The 24,847-nt window shown below is 37.8% G+C and overlaps 1 protein-coding gene and 1 pseudogene across 2 annotated transcripts in view; both read left to right on the top strand.

Annotated features, from left to right (window-relative positions):
* POLA1 (DNA polymerase alpha 1, catalytic subunit) overlaps positions 1 to 24,847 on the top strand; it is a 289,718-nt gene that overhangs the window by 143,189 nt on the left and 121,682 nt on the right. For both annotated transcript variants that reach the window (XM_043895338.1, XM_043895337.1), the window contains one exon: positions 932 to 1,063. In XM_043895338.1, the coding sequence (XP_043751273.1) occupies positions 932 to 1,063 (132 nt within the window). The remainder of the gene's footprint in view (positions 1 to 931; positions 1,064 to 24,847) is intronic.
* LOC122690918 lies at positions 2,680 to 2,858 on the top strand (annotated as a pseudogene).

The following is a 24,847-nucleotide window of genomic DNA, read 5'->3' as shown; positions in this document are numbered from 1 at the left end:
CAGTCTTTGGAAGCAAGTGCAAGGAAGAGGCAGACACAGATCAGCAATACTTGCTAAATCCTTGAGTTTTGCTTCATTACAGCTGTAAATAAGATAGTTAATTGCATGGAGGCTTGACGACTTGCAGATGGGCTAACTGTGGAAGAGCCGATGTCAAGCTCTAAAATCTCTTCCACCTGGAATTGCTTAGTGTGGCGGGGTAGGGTTATATACCAGATTGGAGCAGGAAACCAAGATGTTTTAAGTATCAAGAAGGAAAACAAATGCTCCAGAAACCCCAACAGTTTTCCTGTATATTACATTTGCTTTGTCTTTGTTTAAAACAAAACAAAACATTTTCTCCAACTACTAATTCATTCTTTCAAATTTGTTCTCCTCCTCTCTCTCCCCTCCCCCAAATACATTTGTAGGGGACGGGGTTACAGAAGTTTTAGATTTGCTAAGCTAACAATGTGATCATTTTGTAGTGTAACACTTAATTTTTAGGCTTTATTCTTAAAAATCAAGTTGGCAGTACTAAGCAAACTATTGTCATTAATATTCTTGCATTGTCTTCAAGTTTGGAATGAATAAACACAAATTTAAAATTTTGCTCAGTATCTCTAAGAAGGATGTTTATTTCCAGCAACTTGACTTCACTGGTATTTTCAGAGGGGAGACTACTTTATCCATGGAGTCTGCCATGTATTGAATGTAAAAAAAGTGATTTCAGGGTTTTCCCTTCAGTTTTCTTCTCCATTATCATGGTGACAAGAGTGGAAGGTACGTGTGAGTGAGGGGATCTTTGAGTGGAAAGTGGTTGAGAAAATAAGGTTAAAAAACTCACCAATAAAATGAGTTAGGAATATTGTATAGCAGGACAGCATGTAAGTTTTTAAGCACAGAAACCTTTCCTAACCTTTTGTTTGTCTGTCTGTCTTAACTTCTGTAGGGAACTGATATGGAGCCCAGCTTGTATCGTTGCAGTAACATCAATTGTAAGGCTTCGCCTCTGACCTTTATGGTACAGCTGAGCAACAAATTGATCATGGACATCAGACGTTGCATTAAAAAATACTATGAAGTAAGTATCCACCGTGAGTTTCTTACATATGCAGTTTACTTAGATTTGATACTTGTTTTAAAATGGTTTTTTGTATTATTGGTTTTTTTTTTGAAACTGAAATTTTGAAAAGATGAAGGAAAATGATTTGATTTTTCTATTGGGGATTTTCATCTCATTTTATTTTTAGAAATGAAGCTTTTGCTTTTAAGAAAAAATGAGAATATAATCAGGAAGAAGTTTAGTTTCTTGCTAGGTAAATAAAATGAAGTTAAATGGTCACTCAGATCTTTGGGCACAGGAGGGAAAGTCAATATTAACCTTTCTTTGGCAACTGGACCTGTAGCATCATGTATGGTGATTTTTAATAAACTGCCAACTAGCTAACACTTTGTGTTTATGTGGTAATCTAAACCATTTCATAGCTTAATTTTCCAAGGAAATCAGAATAAACATCTTTTAAATTTAAATGCAGTTTGTCTGTCATTTTAAAAGAGAATGTCTAATTTTTATTAACATATAGTAAAAATTCCAAAAAAGTGAGTGAGCTGTCTGCATTATAAAGAAGCCTTCTTTTAAAGTTTTGGTTTTAACACATTTCATATGAATGCGTTTTTTCTCTTAAAAAGTTAAAATTAAAAAAAAAAAACCCACATTTCCTGTTTGATTTTTCTTAGTGTTTCATTATGTCCCTTGTCATCTAAAACAAATTTTCTTTTACTTTGAATGCTCACTGTAACTTATGTAAAGAGGCTACACTGGCAAGGCATTTCCAAAAAATGCTCAGGTTCTTTTAGGTAAGACTCTTAACTTTGATCAGTATCATTTTTTAATTTCTACTATATGTTACTTAACATACAACATAGCATTTTCTTCTTTAAAATCTAACTCATTAAATGAAAATCAAGTATCAGATCATTGGGATGAAGAGTGAAAACACAGAGTTATAGTATTGTGATTTTTGGAGTAGAATAATTTATATTTGTCGAGGAAAAAAGCCCAAGCAGGATTGTCTGAAGATATTTTTAAAATAGTAATTATGGCTACATTTTGGGAAGTCTGAAATATTTTAGTGAATAATCCTGTGCTGCACTTAATGAACATTTGGATGGGAATAAAGGTTATCTGTAGGTTCACATTCCGCAGTAGATGAAATGTTCAGTACGTGAAATGTTAGGCCTTTATTTAGCATAAAGAGCCCAAATCAAAACTATTCAGCTCTTTTACAGACCTCAGTGGGCAGAGCATGATTCTTGACTCTTGGGAAGAATTCTGAGTTTTCTCTCTGTGTTTAGTCTATCAGATTCTTCACCATGAAAATGTTAATACTAGGAGAAGCTCATCTATTTCCTCCTCTAAGAACGGACAATCTGTTTTGACTAAGTTAGGAATAGGCAGAAAAATGATCTTCTGAATAGTTAGAAATAACCCTAACTGAAAGATTGATTTCTAATTGTGTGTGTGTTGTGGGGGTAGTGGTTATATAAGTATTGTTCAAGCTAAATAATCTAGCTTTAGGCATCCAGACATTTAACCCAAGGTTTCTATAGCATTTAATTGTCTTGTCTATCTCACTTAACAGTTAGAGTTTTCCTGTTTTAACTGCCTGCTTGATTGACTTTCCTAAGGAATTTCTAATCACTTCTTGGCCTCTTGGCTAAGATCAAGTGTAAGGAATTTCTAATTAAAATACCCAAATGTCATTCCTATGACTGTCCTCAAAATTAGGAACCTATTTCTCTTTTTATTGACATTAGGCATATGTGATTGTCTGGGAGAGAAAGAAGTCCATTATTCGTTCTTTTCCTGACCCCATGATGAACAAATGTTTCAAATATTCTCAAAATCAGAGCTTTTATATGTTATACTTTATCGTTATACTTTTTCAGTAGAGTGTTCTCTTTCTTCCTGACCCCAGACTTAAATGAACTTTGCCAGTAGAGGGATATGGTGTTTCTTTTGTTAAGGTGTCTCTGAATGATACTGGTTACAGTTAGTTCAGTGTGATACATGGTAGTGGTGGTAGTCCTGCTGGAGGTCAATAGACCAAGTGTACTGGAGATAGGTGTTGGTAATAAGTACTAAGATTAAGTGTCTGTTCTCTGAAGCTAATGACCAAAAAGTTTCCTCCTATTTTGCAAGTTAGAAAATACTCCCCATTGGACATAAAATTATATCCAGTGAGAGCCTCCATGTTTTTTTCATCTTAGTTTTAGAATCACTGCAGGTGAAGAACAACATGCATTGAGAAAGGAGTCATCTCTATAAGGAAGGAGATTTAGTAAGAAAGTGGAGGAGTAAGGTACTTGACCAGACACTATAACCTGCCAAGGAACATAGTTCTAGATCACTGAGAAATCTGGTTGTCAAGAACAAAGGGGCCAAAGTTTAGGGTAACAGTATACTTCTTAATCACTCTTCAAAAAATATGCCACATATTCTGTTATTTTCTGTTATGAATAAATAGTGCTGTATGAATAAATGTGATGGAACAAACATTAAAAGTTTTATATATCTGAGAATCAGTCTACATCATATAATATTTTAATGTTGGCTCCTTTAATAAGAGGGGAAATGCTTTTTTCTCTCACCATATAGCAATGATTATGTCCTTCAGATTCTTGTTTCCTAGAATATTTAAATTTCCATTTACATAAAAATACAAGAAGTACCAAGCAAGGATATGTTAAGTAATTTATGAATTTCTTTAGTAGGAAAATACCTCTAATGCTTTATCTCAAGATTTGATGAAGCACTGGAAGACTTTGAGGCAGCACAGAAAGCTCTAATTCAAAGTGGATTTCATGCCCTGGTCCTAATTGGTTCCTCTATACAAAGTTAAAATTGAATGATATTTTTTGAAAAATCATAAAAAGCCAGTTTAAAGACTATATCTCTAAGCTTTTAAGAATGTTTTTGAAAGACTCGATTTTACAGTGAAAAATTGATATGTGTTCCCCCTCCCCTTAAATTCTGCTTTAGAAGAGCAAATAGACACACACACACACACACACAACATACACACAACACACACACACACACACACAAGGGGAGAGAAACACTAGCTAATCTAAATTGGGAAATGAAGAGGGCTTTTTTTAAGCATGAAAATTTCATCATCTTGTCAGCTGGCAGAATGCCTGCTGTGTGGATTCACAAAGGCTAAGAATTACACTTTCATGAAATTTTCCTCACTAACTGCCCTGGTTAATTTGAAAGATAACCCACTGTTCTAATTCATTCCTCAATTGGGCGGTGCAGGTTTTATCTTTGATCTGACAAAGCATTTGTGTTAATCGTTTTGGCCCTCCACTAGACACTCTTGGGATTGTGCTTTTACAATAAATGTGTCTGTGATAGCTCTTTAGTCTATTATACTTACAATAGATCCATAGAACTGGTAATTAATTCTCCACTGCTTTGGAAATGGGAAGAATAGGTGTAGCTCTGTCAAGTGCTGCTGGGAAGTTTGTTTAGCTGGTTCATTTTTGAAGTGTTCCCCTCAGCCATCCATGAAGCAGCCACAGAAGAGCCTGAGATTGAGATGCTGCCCACCCTGAAGACTTGCTGATAAATGGGAAATCTGACCCCTCTTGGTACCTGGGAGGGGGTAGTGGGTCATTTACTTTCATCTCAAGTACTATTAGTTATAATGTACATTAAACCCTCATTTTAATACTTAAAGAGCCTTTAGTTGCTAAAGGTGGATAGTCAGCTAAAATATGCTCCTCAATTCTCATTGATGGCTTATGCAGGTTTTAGAGTGTTCCAGTTGGATGAAATGTATTCCTCACCAGTCTTGTAGTGTTGCCAGCCACTTGTAAAGGAGCATTACTTAGGGCATTTCACTATGGTTTTTAAACAGCAGTATTGCTGGCCCTCAATCAAGAAAAATGAAGTGACTAGCTAGTCAGTGCTATGCATATTATAACATTCATTAGTTGCTAGGACCAGAAATCAGTGGTTGAATTCCTTAGGAATTTGCTGTTGGTTTTACAGTCTCAGAGTTTTTGTGACATAAGCTTTCTGAGGACAGGATCTGTACTTTTCTCTGATGTCTCATCTGTGATCTCTGTTCCAGCCCTTTGCTCCTGGTAGCATATGCATTTTAATATTTAGCAATATACTTCCTTGGTTTTTCTTTAAATTTCTTTTTTTGCACTGTTGTCATATTGGCAGACGGTTTATTAGTGGTTCACAAGATTCTCAGGCTCACACAAGACTCCATAGTATTTTGATATGAAAGCATTGGCCCTTTGTTACCCTGTCTTCTCTATTTTATGTCACTTATTACTGTTGATTTCAACATATGCCTGTCTCCAAGGTCATAGCCTTAATTTGTTGTCTCCCCAAAGCAAATATCAGGCAAAGAGGCATTGACCAGAAATGTTTTTATCATGATACAAAATCACATTGTGTAGAAACATACTTTTATTGTCCTGATACGAGTCTCACTTAACTACACAAGGTGGCAGAGAGTGGCTGCCTCACCATTCTTCCTCTCCTATTCCTGCTCTCTCCCTGTATTTTTCCCATTTCCTTCTTAGTGTATTATTTGTGGTATAAGTCACATTTAAAAAATCTCTTTTGGACGCACTTTTATGAGGAATTCCAAAAATAACATCCAGTGTCACTTGCCTCATAAGGTGGACTTTCTTATGCTGATGTGTGTGAGCATCTAGTAGAGAAAGGAGCATTTGACCAGGGATGCTGAGCCTCAGTGTGGTGGCAGGGAAGTGGGATGTTTTGTGTATGAAGAGTCCATGGTAATTTTGTTAATTAATAAAGTTAATTTATAAATAAAAATTTTGTTAACTTATCATGTTTGCAAAAAAAATGGCGAATTTTGTAATGGATATGTATTCCTCGAAAACAAAACTAATAACAGCCACCAAACAAAATGTTGTTAAACCAGAAGTTGAATTGGAGCTACCTTTTATTAAAAGTGCGGGAAGGAGGGTAAAATATTGGTTGAAGTATTTGCTCCACCAAAATACACATCCACTTGGGATCATACATAGGCAACAAAAGTCATGGTGTCCAACAGTGCTTGAAGGAGGACCATTTCTTTAGGAATATACAGAGCTCAATTAGTAAATAAATCTGATAATAAGAGATGAAGCAGCCTCCCACCACATCACGACCCTCACTCTACCCCCACCTGTGTAATTTATTAGCAGGGCCACTCTTATTTCCATTGCCTTTTGCTTTTCAAGTGTAGCAATACATCATGACAGCTATATTGTGCGGGTGAATCTGAAGGTTTTAGAGCCATGCAATGATGTTCAGTAACTTCTGTTCTGCTGCAAACATTTGGTGTTCAATAACCCTCAAAATTTCTCATTTCTTACCTGTGGTGATGTGGGCTGATAGTTTTTAGGCTGTAGGTTGCAATATGCAGTAGTCTCACAGGTAAGTTCAAATAGTTTAAACTATAAGCACCAGTGGAATTATTGTTTATTTTCTTGCCTCTGCATTTATATTGAGAACACTTAAAAGGAACAAATTGAGTTTCTTTTCTGTAAAACCTCTTAACAGCATAATTATAAGTGGTACAAAAGGCATGCAAAGAGGCAATAGATATCCATCCCACCCATTCAGCATCCCAAGCAGTGCAATCCATGCTGCCCAGTGGTACTTAAAGAAGGATTGTTCCTTTAGGAAGCCAGAGAACTCATCTTAAATCTTATTAAGACAAAATAAAAGAATTAGTATTTCTTTTTGCTCCACATCATTTAATGGGGAAGCTTAGCATAAATGAACACCATGGACACCAATTGCATTTTTTAAATGCAGTATTCTAATACTGAAGCCCATTGGTGGAGGTTTGGTGTGTTTTTATTAGTGAATGGCTGTTTTTTCTTAAGTATGAATATTAAGCAAGCTGGTCTTGAATCAGGTACAATATTTTGCTGTGACAGCATGGTCTGTTCTCACAGAAAAATTAAGAACTGTGGGATTTGCTAATGGTTGGAAGTAGAATCTCATTATAAGTAAATTTATTACTGTACAAATCGAAGGGAATAACAGGTTAAATCTAGTGCTCTAAAACGTGCCAGCTACATGTTCTAAGCAAACAGAGTAACATGGTATGACTATTAGTTGTTATAAAGGAATTGCAGTAAGCAACTTGGATCAGGTACAGCCTTATATGCCACCTGACTTTTGACCTTCATAGAGTAACCAATGTTTCTTTGTACTCTGAATATTTACCACAACACCTTGTTATCCTTTATTTTGTTTAATCTTAACCTATGGCATGGACCCTATTTGGGGAGGTATAGAACTAGAGCATTATCTTGAGAAACTAGCAGGGGATCCACACCAAATTCTCAGGTGCCCTGACCACAGGGAAAGCAGACCTCAGATCTTTCTGCAGCATCTGAGCTCCTGCCTGTAGCTCTCCATGTCTTTCCCCCACATATGCATATTTTCCCTCCAGAGCCTTCTGTCAGAGGTGGGGGCAGTCATAGCCAAGGCCCTTGCCAGTTCTTTGCTCACGTACAGAAAGCTCAGCGCTGGCTTATATCATTCTCCAGAGCAGCTCCTCCTAGTCTTGTGATAGACTGTGAGGTTTTGTACTCAAACACTTGGTCAGCTGCTGCTGCTGCTAACGTGCCTCAGTCATGTCCAACTCGGTGCGACCCCATAGACGGCAGCCCACCAGGCTCCGCCGTCCCTGGGATTCTCCAGGCAAGAATACTGGAGTGGGTTGCCATTTCCTTCTTCAATTCATGAAAGTGAAAGTGAAATCGCTCAGTTGTGTCCGACTGTTCGTGACCCCGTGGGCTGCAGCCCACAAGGCTCCTCCATCCATGGGATTTTCCAGGCAAGAGTACTCGAGTGGGGTGCCATTGCCTTCTCCGACACTTGGTCAGAGTTCCTGTCTAATCGCCTAGCACTTCAGGACCTTCTCCAAACCAGGGTTTCGTAGCCTGTGAGACAACGATAGTAATAGTACCTGGCCTGTCAGGTCCTGAGAAGGACTACAGAGGATGATGCATTTCAAGTGCTTAGTGCTTAGAGAGTGATTGCTGTTAATGCTCCTTATTCTCTTCTGAGGTAACAGTTCCTCCGCGTGCTCAGCCCTGCACGCCCAAGATTCAGCCCTGGGCTGGGGCCTCGCTGCCAGGTTTGAGGCTTGTCTGGAAGCTTCCATTGTCTCGCTGCTCTGCCCTCCAGTCAGAACTACATGACATCGCATGGTGCTGTCTTTTCCCCTGGCCATCCCTGCATTTTGCCAGCACGGGAATTTCCTTTTTGGTGTTGGTGAATGTGGTCCGAAAGTCAACCTGAGGAAGGGACAGTGATAAGGGAAGCTTGAGGAAGCGGCTAAAAGCAAGGAATGGACACTAGGCTCTAAGTCCTCCAGGGCCCAGCACCCAGGATTGTGCCTAACCTGGTCGGTGCTCAGTAAAAAGTTGTTGAATTCTGAGAGGCTGGTGCTATCAAGTGATTTCCTGGGTCACAGCAGCACCAGGACCGCAATCATCCTTGGAGACTCTTGCCCAGAATCCTGCTCCTCACACACGCTAAGACAGCCGTTGATGAATAGCTAGTTGCATGCCATCCTCATTGCCGTCCCTCATGGTAGAACACTGCCAGGGTCCTGGGCGTGAGCCTTCCAAGCCCGGCCAGGCCACAGAGTCAGCGGGGACATGAGTCCGGAACGCCAGTGACAGCCACCCAGCCAAGCACGAGCGCAGCCACTGAAGGGACGCCTGCGGCTTCGGCGGCTTTTGAAATGGTTGGCCTCATCTGAAGGGAAAATTGGAGGTTTTTTGAAATGCTCAGGCAATGCCAGAGGAGTTGTCAAATATCTGAAAACAGGTGGGTTAAAAACAGAAAACTACTTGTGCCCCAACAGTAGAATCCCTTTTTCAGTTTGATTTCTCTAACCTGGAGTCTTTAGGAAAAATTCAACTTCAGGTCTAAACCCCGTCATCGAGAGCTACTGTCTTGTAGTAGCGTAAGAAACTGAACCAGAACAGATTCCATTTAACCTTTCAAAAGTGAGATTCTCACACCATTGACCTTCTTGGCTTCAAGGAGCAAAACAGAGCTCTCGTTCTCTGCTGCACACTAAAACGAGAGAGGGGAGGAGGGCACCTTGGGCAGTGTCTGTCTCTCATACTTGCCTTCCCTAGAAGGTATACATTATGATTCGCAGGTGGAAGTCGGTTTTTTGCAGATGTGAATTTGCAGATCGTTCTGTCTGGCTTAGTCTTGTGTTAAATGGAATAACTGTATTTCTGTTTGAGAAGAACTTAGTTCAACTGCCTCCCCACGGTACCATAGAAAAAGCCTGGATTCCAAAGAAGAACACTGTTAATAAGAATTAGAGCACCAATATTTTCTAATTGGTGAGTGTTGGTTTGTTTTGGGCTTGGTGTACCTCAGAAGTGGCTTTACCATTTGCTCCTACCAACACCTGTGATATGTTGGTCTTAGCTGGATTTGGAGAAGCAGTGTTTAACTTTCTGTCCTGGTTCAAAACTCATTTGACCTGTTGTACTTCCTCAAAAATACTTTCAGTTTCTACTATGCTCCAGCATATGATAACTTTTCTGTTAGAGTTTTGTGAAATACGTTATTCAGCTTTGCTTAAAGATCCCCAGCCTCATTCAGGTTGCACAGGTGCAGGATTCTTGGCTGTTGGAAAAACTCTTAGCATTGCTGGGAACTTAGATGATTTGCTAGCTGGGCTCTCAGGAGCCTTGTGTTGCCAGCCTTTCAGTCTCTATCCACCACCAAAGAATGTTTAAGAATTGTGTCAGGAAAAAACCCAAACTATCCAGAATTTATGTCTCTCTATATATTTATTTGTGTCGTTCTCTCTCTCTCTCTCTATACACACACACACACACACACACACACACACACTAAAGAGTTAGAAACCATATGGATGAAGTCACAGGTAATCTTTTGAAGATCATTTTTTTCAACTACAGCGTTCATCTAGTGTCAAGAAAGTCCTGCTATAATTTTTACAGTATAGTGGCTTCTCATGCTGATGAAGTGTTTACAATGTTATAGAACATTCGTTTGCAAAGCTTTCTTCTGTGGGACCCTGCACACTCTTAAATGACCGAGAATGGCAAAGAGTTTTTGCTTATGTGGGTTATATGTATTCCTATTTACTGAGTTATAAAATGAAACATACAAGGTATTAACACATTTATTTGACAGTAAGCATATTATATAACAAAAAGTTTTAATGAAAAATACATTACAAAGCAAAGTAATTTTGTAACAACAGTGGCATGGTTATAAACTTTTGCAAATCTCTTTGATGTCTGGCTTCAGAGACAGCTAGAGTCTCGTATCTGCCTATGCATCCAATCTACTGTGATATGTTGTAGTGTTGTTTTGGTGGAAGTATATGAAGAAAATTTGGCCTTGCATAGGTATGTAGTTGGAAAAGATGGTATTTTAATAGCGTTTTCCGTTAATAGTGGGTGTTCTTTTTTGTCACTATACCAAACCTTGTAGCATGGTAGTTTCTTAAAGGTTATTTCAAATGTGGAATCTGAAACCACATCAGTAAGCCTTTTTTACACTTATGTATTAATGTCCAGTATTTTAAATAGTATATGGTATATAACATTATATTTTTGTTTTCCAGGTATTTGACAATGAGTGTATATAATTTTCAGGGGCTGGTGTTGGTTACATTTTGAAATTTATATACAGTACAATTCACTCTCTGGTGTACAGTTCTGTGAATGCTGACAAATGCATAAGGGTCAGGTCATGTTACTGTTATCCCAGTCAAGATACAGAACACGTTCGTCACCCACTTCCTTTGTGCTACTTCTTTGAGTTGCATTTTTTAAATAGTTTCATTCGATGACTAGTCTCATATACCACTTTTAAAAATATATTTCTTTCTTTATTTTTGGTTGTGCTGGGTCTTCCTTGCTGAGGGCTTTTCCCTAGTTGTAGTGAGCAGGGGCTACTCTCTAGTTGTGGTGCACAGACCTGTTGTGGTGGCTTCTCGTTGCAGAGTACACCGTCTCTAGGGTGTGCAGGTTTCAGTAGTTGCAGCTCCCGGGCTCTAGAACACAGGCTCAGTAGACGTGATGCACAGGCTTAGTTGCTCTGTGGCATGTGGATCTTCCCAGGTCAGGGGTGGAACCTTATTTCTCCTGCATTGGCAGCTGGATTCTTTACCACTGAGCCACCAGGGAAACCCTGTACCGCTTTTGCTTACGAAGTCTCATATTTTCCATCCATGGCATTGTCTGGAGCCCATCCCCAACCTTTGTACTGAATATGCTGCCATTCCCAGAGATGTGCAGGATGAAGCTTTGTAATGTATGTGTTTTTTTTTTGCTTAGCTTGGAGAGGGTAAGTACTTGATCTGTGAATATAAAATGAAATTCTAAGAACAACTCCACCACAGACAACACTGAGGAGAAATTCTAATGTATCCATTGGAACTTCATCACAAGAGAAATTTTAGCTCTGAGGATTTGAGAAAGAAAATTAAGTTATATCTTCAAGTCATTACTTTCATTCAGTGGGTCGTGAAAACATGAGCAGTTGAGTCCAGCACTCAAGGAGTTGTTAACAACACCATTTTTCATTACCACTAGCAATGGTAGTTTCTATGCATCCTCATCTCCACTAGGAATTGTTGGTATTTTTAATTTTAGGCATTCTAATAGATGTGGCTTGTGTCTCATCATGGTTTTCATTTACATTTCCCTCACAGTTAGTGTATTTTTATTTGCCATCCTTATATCATGTATGGGGCTTCCCATGTGGTGCAGTGGTAAAGAATCCACCTTCCAATGCAGTAGACGCAAGAGACGTGGGTTCAATCCCTTGGTCAGAAAGATCCCTTGGGGGAGGAAATGGCAACCCACTCCAAAGTTCTTGCCCAGAAAATTCCATGGACAGAGAAGCCTGGCGGGCTACAGTCCATGGGGTCTTAGAGTTGGACACGACTGAGCATGCATGCACACATGCATATCATGTTTGGTGGTGTCCAAATTTTTCCCCGTTTTAAAATTTGGATTTTTTTTTTTTACTGTTGAGTTTTGAGTTCTTTATATATTCTAGATACAGGTCCTTTGTTGGATATGTGATTTGCAGGTATTTTCTCTCATTCTGTAGCTTATACTCTGATTATCTTAATGGTGTGTCTCACAGAATGAACTTTAAAATTTTTTTCTTTTGTATATAGTGCTCTTGGTCTCATGCCTAAGAATTAAAAATTTGCATCTAGATCTATGATCCATCTTCAGTTAATTTTTGTATAAAATATGAGACTTAGATTGAGGTTCATTTTTGTGGAGGGAGTGTCTATGTAAATCCAATTGTCCTAGCACCACTTACTGAGAAGAGTGTTCTTCTACTTTAGAATTGCTTCTGCACCCTTGTCAAAAACCATTTGAGCATACTTGTGTGGATCTATTTCTGGACCTGCTGCTCTCTTTCATTCAACTCTCTGTTTTTCCTTTTGCCAACACCACAGTCTTGATTACTGTAGCTTTATAGTATTGTTGTATGAAGTGTGGTACCTGCACTATTGTTTTTTAAAACATATTTTAGCTATTTTGGTTCTTTTGCTCTTCCATATAAGTTTGAGGCAACTTGTCTTTATCAACAAAAAATCTTGCTGGAATTTTTCTTGGAATTGTATTAAATTTGTTATTTTGAGGACAATTGATACCTTTATTATGTTGAGTCTTCCAGTCCATGAACACGGTATGTCTCTTCATTTATTTTGGTCTTTTTTTTTCATTAGCATTTTGTAGTTTTCAGCATCCAAGTCCTATATGTGTTTTTTAGATTTATACCTAAAGGAGTTCATTTTTTTAAAATTTTGGTTTCCAGTTCTAATCCCTAGTATATAGAATTAAGTCAACTGAAAGTTGCTCAGTTGTGTCCGACTCTTAGCAGCCTCATGGAGTATAACCTGCCAGGCTCTTCTGTCTGTGGGATTTCCCAGGCAAGAATACCCAAGTGGGTTGCCATTCCCTTCCCCAGGGGATCTTCCCAACCAGGGGATAGAACCCAGGTCTCCTGCATTGCAGGTGAATTCTTTACCACCTGAGCCACCAGGGAAGCCCAGTAGTATTACATCTATATACATTTGTTTGACATTTCTGTAATTCAGAGAATTACAGATGAGTCAGTTGGTTTTCAGCAGAACACTGAGGACCCATGAAACATAAAAAATAACCTACATAAATACATAGTTGGTTATACTCTTGCTCAGTTGTATCTGGCTCTTTGCGACCCCATGGACTGTAGCCCACCAGGCTCTTCTGTACTGGAGTGGGTTGCCATTTCCTACCCCAGGGGATCTTCCCGACCCAGAGATCAAAGCCGTGTCTCCTGCATCTCTTGCATTAGCAGGCGGATTCTTTACCACTGCACCACCTGGGAAGACCACAGTAGTTGATTTTGCAGCCTTTAAAATTTATTCTACAAGTCTATATTTATTGGCCCAAATATTTGGCCACATAATAGTGTTGAGTTTTTCAAAACCATCAGCTTATGTAGTGTAGTGTCACTTATGTAAAATTTTTGTACATGTGTATTCTTAAAGAAATGTCTAGAAGGATGTTTACCATAGGTCAAAAACCATATCTGAGTGGTGAAAAGTTTAGGTGAATTTTATTTTGTGCATATTGCCTTTCTCTGTTTGAATATTAGGGGTGAATTGTTTTTTAACAAAATAATGAAGCTACTTAGAAGAGAAAGGGGAGAAAAAGAGAGAAAGGAAAAATAAAACAGTGCATTATAATATGATCTTTACCACTAAATGAGGATAGTATAGACTCAAGTCCTATTTGCGAATTAAGTATTTGCATCCTAGAGATCTTGATGTTGTCCCTGCCATTTTTAATTCTAAAATTTCATACTGAAAACCAGAGGAAGATTTTAAGACAGATGGAACATTCTGAGAATGGTGACATTTAATTTTTTTTCACCATAGCATTTCTTTTTTTTTTATCATATGCTTGTCTTTGTATTAAGCAGACAGTGGATCTGAACTTTTGCTGCACATCACTCACCTGGGTGGGTTTTGAAAAGGCTCAGCCCACCCTGGAACATTAGGTTAGAATTTCTGAGGGTTGGCAAGGGCCCTAGTGTTTTTAAAAATTCCCCATGTGATTACTAAGATTTTCAAAAAAACACACATTCATGAAGTCTAATACAATGTATAAGAGCCACTAAGTATTCTAAATGTGGTTTCTTTATATGAAATAGATGATTATTATATTTTATTTCTATATATTCATATAGTTCTATATGTGAAGTTATGAAAATAAAAGGTATATATGATTTCACACCTGTATAAAAGAAATGTGTACTTAAAAATGAGAAGGGAATTAAATCTCTAAAACAAAATTCCTAGTGTGACCAAAAATTTATGAAACTAAAGGAAGTAAAGGAATCCTTAATATTTCCATATTTTTTTGTGAGAATTTACCATCCTTGTTACGTCTTCAGGTATATTGCTGATACTTGACAAATGGCAGATAATTAGCATTGCTCAATCTTGTCTCTTCTCTGGTGTGGATATGATTGTGTAAACCTGGGCTGAGGAGTATTTGTGTATAGAAATGTCATCTTCCCTGTATCTCTTCTAGGAGACCTCCTGTATAGTGATTTTATGGCATCATCTGATCCTCCATTTGTTGAGGAATTATGATCTTGACAATATTTTAAAGTGGTTCTAAGATCTGCAGTCTTGTCACCGCCCTCTCAATCTTGAATGTGACTCAACATAATCTCTTTTTGAGTAGCTTCACCCTCCTATCTGTAGGAAGTTCATAGTTTTGCCCAGGCTTAATACACCATGAATGGGACTCCAAAATCAACATGGGGCAGGGGAGATGCTGGTCACAGGCTACAAAGTTGCAGTTATGTAGGATGAATAAGTCTAGAGCTCTAATGTTCAGTCTGATAGCTATAGTTAATAATATCATATCGAATACTACAAATTTGCTGAGAGTAGATTTCAGATGCTCTCATCACACACACATACAGAATAACTATGTGAGAAGATAATGTTAACTAGCTTGACTGCCGTAATCATTTCACTGTGTATATCTAATCATCATGTTGTACACCTTAAATATATAAAATTTTTATTTGAAAAATTAAAATTACAGGAACATAAATGGGACAATCCCTGGGCTACATTTCCCAGTGTTCCTCACAGGAATCAGGTAATAGATACAGGATTCTGAAACTTCCTTAGTTTTCAGCAGTTTGAATGAAAATAGACCGTCCATCATTTGAAAGGTTTTGATCTTTTTCAGGGTTCCTATGGAAGCTTTGAAAATTTTTCAAACTGGTTTACTTGGCTCCCTGTCTGTAGGGCTGTCAGGACCTTCCTCCCTAAACACTGTTTTTTCCTGGTCTCTCCTACCAAAAGTATTGAATGTGCCTTAAAGAAAGAGACAAGTGATTTGAAACGGAGGGGATTCCATTATGGTAATATACATTATATATTACATAGTACATTTAAATTTTCCAAGCATGTTCACAACCTTTCCTAATGTGTTCCTCACAATATTCTTAGGAGGTACACAGAGCCATACCCTCCAGTTGCCCACGTTGGATGTCAAGGTGTTACATATTTCTCGTATTGTCGCACTGTCTTTCCTTCCATTCTCACTGTTTTAATTCACTTCATGGTCATCTTAGCTTTCTAATTGATCTTCTTGTTTTGGCCTATTCCCTTTTTTTTTTAGTATATGTGCTGCCGAAGCGAGCACTGGCCTATTCCCTTATCAGTCCATTCTCCAAGCTGTTTCACAGGATTATCTTCCCAAAATAGGGTTAATGATATTACCTTGCATTTTAAAAAACCTTCAGTGTATTTTCATCTTTTGCAGATTGAAATTCAAATTCCCCAGCGTGGCCACTTTCTTCTCCATCCATGCTGTATTTCATAGGTTATCTGCCCACTGCCCAGGAGAGCTTAGTATTCCTCAGAGTTGCCACATGCTTTTCTCCCTGCCTGTGTTCACTCCTGCCATCTCCTCTGCCTGGAACCCCCTGTCTCCACTCATACTGCCCCAGTTTGTAAAATTCTCCTTATGCCTTCAGTGGCACAGTCTTTGGAAAGCTTTCTTCCCTCAACTCTCCAGGCAGAATATCCTTTCTCCTGTTTGTCCATAACCCCTGAACCCATGTGGGGCAGCATCTATTGGCCAGCAGTTTTGTCCAGCACAGATGGCAAACCCCTGTTGAATGCAAGCTGCACTGTTGAGTGCCTTATTTTGCTTCACGTCCTAGGAGCGGAGCAGAGCTCCAGGGACATGGCAGACACAAGAGTTGGTTACTAGAGCACAAGAGTGATTTTGGAACCTTCAGAAAGGCTTTGGGTGCCATATTTTGTTTTTCATGGAATACCCAATTAATTCCTATTTTTTACTATTAATGACTCCACACTCAGTGGACAGTAGTTTCTGGAATGTCAGCTTCAATCTCTCTCACAGTTTAAATTTCAGTCACCTTAGGAATCTCAAGAAGGTTGTGTGTGTGTCTGTGTGTCTTGCAAAGATGTGGTGTTGATCTTTTCTTTTATCTTATAGTACTCTTCCTGACCCCCAAACTATGACCAGGAAACAGGCTTCTTAGTAGCAGGGATGGTTTTGAAACTCTTGTTGGCCTAAGCTGTCTTAACACTGGGCAGTCACACCTTTTTCGTGTTAACAAGCATAGCTAAATATCCAGACATACAATTTTGAGAAGCCCTTAGGACCATGTGTGTGCTTGTGTATTTCCTGTTTTTGTGTGCTCTTCCTCAGCCCTGGCATGCATATATATATGAGTAATGGGATGCACTTGGCTTTTGCCTTCTGTTGGAGAGCTGTTTTATTTATTGGTCGTGTGCTCAGTGGTTCTGGGGACCTGTTAGGGAAAAATCAGGATGGGTAGGAAAGTGGCTGATAATAGAATGTGAAATGTAAACTTCTGCAGGGGGCCTCAGTTCAGTTCAGTCACTCAGTCGTGTCCTACTCTTTGTGACCTCATGAACCGCAGCATGCCAGGCCTGCCTATCCATCACCACCTCCCGGAGTCCACCCAAACTCATGTCCATTGAGTCGGTGATGCCATCCAACCATCTCATCTTCTGTCATCCCCTTCTCCTTCTGCCCTCAATCTTTCCCAGCATCAGGGTCTTTTCCAATGAGTCAGCTCTTCACATTAGGTGGCCAAAGTATTGGAGTTTCAGCTTCAACATCAGTCCTTCCAATGAACACCCAGGACTGATCTCCTTTAGGATGGACTGGTTGGATCTCCTTGCAGTCCAAGGGACTCTCAAGAGACTTCTCCAACACCACAATTCAAAAGCATTAATTCTTTGGCGCCCAGCTTTCTTTATAGTCCAACTCTCACATCCATACATGGCCACTGGAAAAACCATAGCCTTGACTAGATGGACCTTTGTTGGCAAAGTAATGTCTCTGCTTTTTAATATGCTGTCTAGGTTGGTCATAACTTTCCTTCCAAGAAGTAAGCGTCTTTTAATTTCATGGCTACAATAACCATCTGCAGTGATTTTGGAGCCCAGAAAAATAAAGTCTGACACTGTTTCCCCATCTATTTGCCATGAAGTGATGGGACTGGATGCCATGATCTTAGTTTTCTGAATGTTGAGCTTTAAGCTAAGTTTTTCACTCTCCTCTTTCACTTTCATCCAGAGGCTCTTTAGTTCTTCTTCACTTTCTGCCGTAAGGGTGGTTTTATCTGCATATCTGAGGTTATTGATATTTCTCTCGGCAGTCTTGATTCCAGCTTGTGCTTCCTCCAGCCCAGCATTTCTCATGATGTACTCTGCATATAAGTTAAATAAGCAGAGTGACAATATACAGCCTTGATGTACTCCTTTTCCTATTTGGAACCAGTCTGTTGTTCCATGTCCAGTTCTAACTGTTGCTTCCTGACCTGCATACAGGTTTCTGAAAGGGCAGGTCAGGTGGTCTGGTATTCCCATGTCTTTCAGAATTTTCCACAGTTGATTGTAATCCACACAGTCAAAGGCTCTGGCATAGTCAATAAAGCAGAAATAGATGTTTTTCTGGAACTCTCTTGCTTTTTCGATGAGTAAAGTTCATCAAATCCAAGTTTAACAGATAACTTGAATTTGTGATACAGATGAAATATTTTTGGACAATGGTAATGCATATCTCATTTCCATTCTGAAGTTGGTCGTAAAAGCACCTCTGGGAATAAGCGAGAGCAAGAGAATTGACACAAGTTTAGATGACATTTTATTGTCAGACTATCGCTAGCAGTTGATGGACCAAGTGTACTTTTTTTTTCCCTCTACTTTCCTCCCTTATTTTTTAAAAGTAAGTAGAGTGCAGTTCAGTTTGCAGCACTTGGACCTTGTGAAAGACAACCAACCAAACAGATAATAAACCAAATAGAAAAAGGGCTCACCCAAGGCACACACTGTCCAACTCTGAGTAGGGTCAGATTCCTGGGGCAGCAGTCCCTCCCCCACCTATTCAAAATCCTCCGGACACCCCTTCATTGTTTCTGTTGAAGCCAAGAGTCAGCAAATAGCTTTTGTGTTAGGCTTTAAAATCAAAGTTGTTTTATCATATTAAACTGCCAGGACCATGTCTTCTTGACACGAGACCCCTGAAATGCCTATTACAGTGCCATGGACTCAGCAAACATTTAGCTCTATGTGAAATTACATACACTAGAAACATGGATTGTAAGAACAACTCATTTTCTAAACTAATGCTTTACCTGGTTCTTTGGTGATCTTTTAGGTGATTTTAGACCATCATCACATAAGTTAATGTCTGATATCCATCAGGACATTTGCTTTATAGAAAGAAATGATGGATTGTTAGGAGGAAATGTAGTAGGTTTTGGTAATGTTGAAAAAAAGAACTGGATATGTGTTTAGGAAATTTGGGAAAACCTTCTGTTTGTTAAATTTATAAGTAAAGCAATTAGGATGTCTCATTGTCTCCAATCTGGAAAATCTGCCTCAAGCCAAATTTTGTGCTGCATAAGTGTTAATTTAATGTTTTTGAAAGCAGGTTATAAGCTTTTTCAGATGTGGAGCTAAATGTTCATAATAAAGATGATATCAAATGTATAGTTTAATCTTTGTGTATATTTTTACAAAATTAGATACATGATCTAAAAAGTTTTTTAGAAATCTGATAATGCTGGTTATATACACACACACTATTTTTTAAAGCTAGGAATCACTCGTTTTCTTCTAAAGTAGACAATCAAAATAAGCAGTTTGAAGAGATGGATTTAAGACAGCAAAATTGTTGTATCTTCAGCTGTGTAAAGAAGTACTGTACCTTGGACCAGAAAACGTGTATTAGCGATGGTTCGGTTAGTGACTGCAAAAGCAAAATAAATACCGTAGTGTAAAATACAGTTCCACATGACAGCACGTTTGGCTGGTACCAAACATCAGAATTTAGGGAGCAGTTAGCACTAAGATGTGTTCTGCTTCTTTTCCTGAAAATACATTAATAATAAAATCTTGGAGTTCCTTTGTTTCTCGTTGATTGCTAGTTAGCAAGAGGTTTGGTCAGGTTTCCTGGTTGACGTTTGTTTCTGTGGGAAGTAAGGGAGGAGTGTTTGTCATAAACCTGTCCCCCAAAAGGTGCCTCATTTCTCCTCTTTAGTACTTCCACTGTCTATACAGTCTTTGCAGAAGAGAGGTGCAATATTGCTTATTGTAGAAGGTTGGTCAGAACATCACTTTTTATTGTAAAATTGTAATGTAATGAACTAAGTGATAATAAACTTACTTGCCCAGGGATATTTTCTCCCTTCTGTTAATCTTTAAAAAGTCTCTGTGTTCAGGAAAAAAGATAACTGTTAAAGATCTCAAATTGCAAAAGCAGTGCCACTTCTTCTGAGAGCTTTGGGGCAATCCTCTGATGTGTAATTGCTTTTACATCAGTCACAAGAGAGAGACAAGAATGCGCTTTCCTTGAACTTAACAGTTTGGGCAATTTTCTATAATCCAGTAAATACAAATTGTAGCTTGATTATTCATCTACGTCTGTCAAGCAAATTTTAATGGATGAATGAATGAGTCAAATCTATGCATGGAAATATACAAATGTGCAAAATATGGGTCTAATTACCAGGCTGCTGAATTTATACAAGGTCAGGTAAACAAGGCACCAGTGTAATGATTATTAATTGTTAATAATGCCTTTGGGAAAACATTCACATTTTCCTTCTGAATACCTAACAGTTTGCCTTTCTAGTCATTTTAAACTCTGAAAATTTTAGCTGGTCTAAAAACACAAAAACATTTTTGCCCTATTTTTATCCTTTCCTTATAATTGCCTTCTAATTCTTTTAGAATAATGAGTAAAATATAACACGTTTTTCAGGACCCTGTTGAAAACCACAGTTTAATATGATGGCGAAAGAATTAAGTTGGGGGGGGGTGGCGGTAACACTTCCACAGCAGAATGAAATAGCTGCTATCTTTTGTCTTCATTGAAGGGATGAACATGCCCTGCCATCCTCCACCCTCTTTTCAAACATAATCGACATTCTAAAACACAAAACCAAGGTGGTAATAAAGGAAAGGAAATCAAAGCAGGCTTTTTTCCCCTCTATTTACCATAGTAAGTCAACATTTGACTCTGTCTTGATATTCTATAAAATGAATGTTGGAAAAAGAATAATATCAATGAGTAGTTTCCCATTGAAATGCCCAAGGGCCGAAATAATTGAGGGAGTACTTGCCGAGGTTTTTCTTAGTTCAGTAACTCTTGATCACTGTGCAGTTTTGTAGCACTGCTATCATTAAGGGCTCTCCATGTCTTGAAGGACACCCCCCTCTCCCAGCTTTAATCCAAAAGTCATAAATTGGAGAACTAACATGTCGTCTGCAGGTCACCCAGGCGAAAACACTGCATCTTGAGAAATCTATCTTTCTGCCACTGTGCTTTGAAATTTTTTTGAATATTTTGCATTAATGGTACTGCTGCAGTCTCTTGCTGGGCTGTGTTTTCATCCTCACAAGCTCTACATTCACAAGTTTTCCTCACGGCTAGTCTAAATGTTCTTCCCTCTGTTCTAGGCCTTTCTGCCCTCTTGACACCCGTCTTGAACATCAGATGAATACAACCGCTTCCCTTTGTGTGTTTTTTTTTTAAAGTACTTGTAAATATCACTCATATCTCCCTTAAATTTCTTTAAGCTCTGTAATTGATGACTCAGTCTCATTTCTTCAGCATTTTCAGCTGTCATTTTTGTTTTGCAAGACCGCTGTTGTTTAATCACGGGTACCCTTTGTTGGTTAGATCATACTTTCTAGTAGCCAAAGGGATTTGGACTGATTTTTGACCTTAACTCTGTAGGTAGCATCCTATCCTCTTTTATAGTCTCCTCTAGAATATAACAGGCACAATTTATACACACTCACAGATGCTGGGGTGGCTTAATTAAATCTCTGTAGAATCACAGTCAAACTCTGTATTCTGGCATTTGAGACATTTTATAATCCAACCTCCTTCTCCACAGACCCTCCTATCTAGTGACACCCTTAAATCCTCATTCCTCCAGACAGGCCTTGTTTTCTTACAACTGCCTGAATTGTTCTTGCCCACTTGCCATCTCTGTCTGTTTAAATTCTTCTCAACCTTCATGACCCAAACCCATCTCAGTTCCAGGAAGCATTCTGTCAGATTACAACTGTGGAAGTTTTTTTCTCCTCTTGAGTTCCTAAAGAACTTGGAGTATATAACTTTTTGACTGTAATTTCTTTTATACAGTCTATCGTATTTACATTGTTTCACTTGGCAAATAATTTTGTTTCCTATAAGCTTTTAGACTTCTAGAGAGTGGGAGAAAGAAGACTAGTATTTTAAGGTGGTGGTTTTTTTTGGGGGGGGGCGGGCCACACTGCGGCTTGCAGGATCTTAGTTCCCTGTCCAGGGATCCAGCCTGAGCCCAGGGCAGTGAAAGCACCAAGTCTAACCACTGAACTGCCAGGGAATTCCCAAGACTATTATTTTTTGAGCTCTCTAACACTTTGTAAGCGTTTTTTTTTTTTTTTACTTAGGTGGTATCATTTAATTCTGCTAGCAAACCTGTGAAGGTAAATTTTTTTTTCCTATATTTACACGTAAGGAAGCTGAATTGTGTAATCAGACATTTGGCCAGTGTTATGAGGATAATACACTGTAGAGCTGGGATTGAAACTTGAACCTCTGATTCAAAGTCCACATAGTCTTTGCAAAAAAAACCTTTTTTGAGTTAAGAGTGACAATTTGCATCCCGCTCTCTCAAGTTACTAGAAAATTCAAAGAACAAAATAGGTGTTCAGTAAAAGATTGAATTTTTCACTATGGAGGTCTTATTGCTTCAGCTACTAATGGTCATGTGAATTGGCAGTCAAATAGCCAAAACCTTAGCAAGGGCTCTCTTTACCCTGAGAAATGGCTGATACATGAAAGGTTTGGCAGTTGTACTCCCAAATGTAAGACTATTTATTTGAGACAGATTCTTTTTTTGTTTGTCTGTTTTTAAGCTTTCCTCTTGTTGATCCCAACATTCATTGGTATTGTTAAATGTCATGCTTCTTATTTACTATTTGCATTTCATTTTAAGAAAGTAAATCTCATTGTAGTAGCATGAATAATTTATGCTTCTGTCAAGGAATTATTAAAACACTAGAGGTTGAAAAATATGCACATTCTAAAGGTTGTATAAAAACTGAGGACTGTTTCACCTCACTCTGAGTGTTTATTCCAGTAGTAATAAACTTGGGTGCTTACTAAAAAGCTATGGTCTTATTGGCTTTAATTTAGGACTCTGTGCCAAGTTGTAATTATGGTTATAGGTAAGGAATATTTGGCATTTTATCTTTCATAATAGAAAATAGGTCTTCATAACTTTGGGGGAGCTGGTTATATTTTTATATAAAGCAGGGAATTTCTCTGAGGTATGTTTATTTTTGAAGAATTAATAGTTATAAAAATTAGGAAGATTGTCCAACTGCAGAATAAAAAATTTTGATTTGATGGACACAGAAAATGTGACTGACCTTTGGGGTGACTAAAATATGATCTGTTTCAAGTATCTGAGGTTTCTTCTTATCAACTTCTGTGCATATTGATAAATTCAGCTTATTTTGCAAACAGTTACTAATGCCATAATGCATTTTCCCATATCTTCCATCTGAATTTTTTACTGTTATTGATTGAGGATTCAATTGAGAAATGTGTTTAGAACCCTGCTTTCTGTGGTAATCACAGAAGTCAGTGGGAAGACAAGAAAATTGTATTGAAAGAAATTGTGCGCGTGTGTGTTTTGTGTTTCAGCATAGATTATCTCTGCCAAAATAATAGCTGTCATTTTGTTCTTGTTATATTAGTGGCCTGTAGCTTACCACTACTCCTTTTGCCTTAGTTTTGCTCCTGACCACTGGCTATTGCCCTCAGCAAGAGGACCTTTTTAATTGAATGTCCAAATTTGAATGATTCTTGTCCTAGTACCATCATACTTTTGATCTTTTTCAAATTTAGAAAGCCCTAAGTTGAGACCTCTCACCTCAACACAAGAGTCCTTTTACATTCAGGGACTTTGAAACTTCACTTCTGTTTAGAATTTCATATCATGCCCATCATGGGGGGAAGAGATGGAAAATGTATACGCTGAGCCTATAGGACTTCCTGCAGTGCTTATTAATCCTTTATGGATCATTTGAAATGTTTCTAGTTTATTTAAGCTTTGCTGCTTGTATCAGATTGTTCCTATGAAAAAAGAAAAAGTGATCATGCTTTGAATTTTTAAAAATGATCTCACTTTCAAGCAAAAGCACTTTTATGCTCCATTAAAGTTGAATTTGCCAAACTCTTACATCGCATTAACACAAGCTTTACTGGATAGATAAACGTGTTGTTCAAAGACTGACTTGAACTTTACCAAACTACATATTAAGATTTTTATCTTTATACTTCTTATTTCTTAAATTATTTTAAAAGAGACTAGTAAAATAGACTAGATTTGCCCAAATGTACTGCTTTAATGACAAAATTTTTCCATTTGATTTAAAATATTAATATAAATTATAAGCTAATTGTTTGAATATGAAGCTAAAATAAATAAAATATTTTGAGCTCTTAAATTTTATACTTGTTTTACATATTGTTAATATCTCAATAAACTGTTTTGATTTTGTTTCTGGAAATTTGTATAAGTGATTTAATTATTTTCACATTGCTAATTTTTATTCAAGTCTGTCATATTAATTTTGTTTTTTAAATTTTAGTAGGTTTGCTAATAAAAATGATTCATTTTCCCCCTTTCCAATTAATGGATTTTTTTTCATTTATTTTTATAATGGATTTTTTAAAATATGCATAGGACATCTTCCAGTTTTCTGTGAATTATAGTGTTACACTCTTTGTTTTTATTTATTTCATGAAGTTTTTAGCTTGGAAATAATCTCCAAATGGGTATCCTTTCGACCTCAAATTACTTAGAAAATTCTAGTCTCATTAATACCATGGCTTCCTGGCTCCCAAAAGCCATTATAAGAACTTGGTCTTTTCTTTGTGTTTCCTTGGCCTGAGCTTTTAATTTAGTGTATTTGTTCTTCAGAGAAAGAACGTAAGCTAGTTTTCTACTTGAAATGACTTTCTGTATTTTTTAAATACATGAAACCTTTGCAAAGTATGAAATTTTATTTTATCCAAAAAAATACATGCATGCTTTTTTTTAAAGAACTAATTTACATTAACAAGTATAGTGACCTTAAAAAATATATTTTAATGGCAATAAATGGTAATAAAATTTAATATCAAGCTACAT

This window comes from Cervus elaphus, chromosome X, assembly GCF_910594005.1.
Source record: "Cervus elaphus chromosome X, mCerEla1.1, whole genome shotgun sequence".
Classification (NCBI taxonomy): Eukaryota; Metazoa; Chordata; class Mammalia; order Artiodactyla; family Cervidae; genus Cervus; species Cervus elaphus.
Note: the sequence above shows the minus strand (reverse complement) of the source record. Positions and strands in the feature narration are given on the sequence as shown.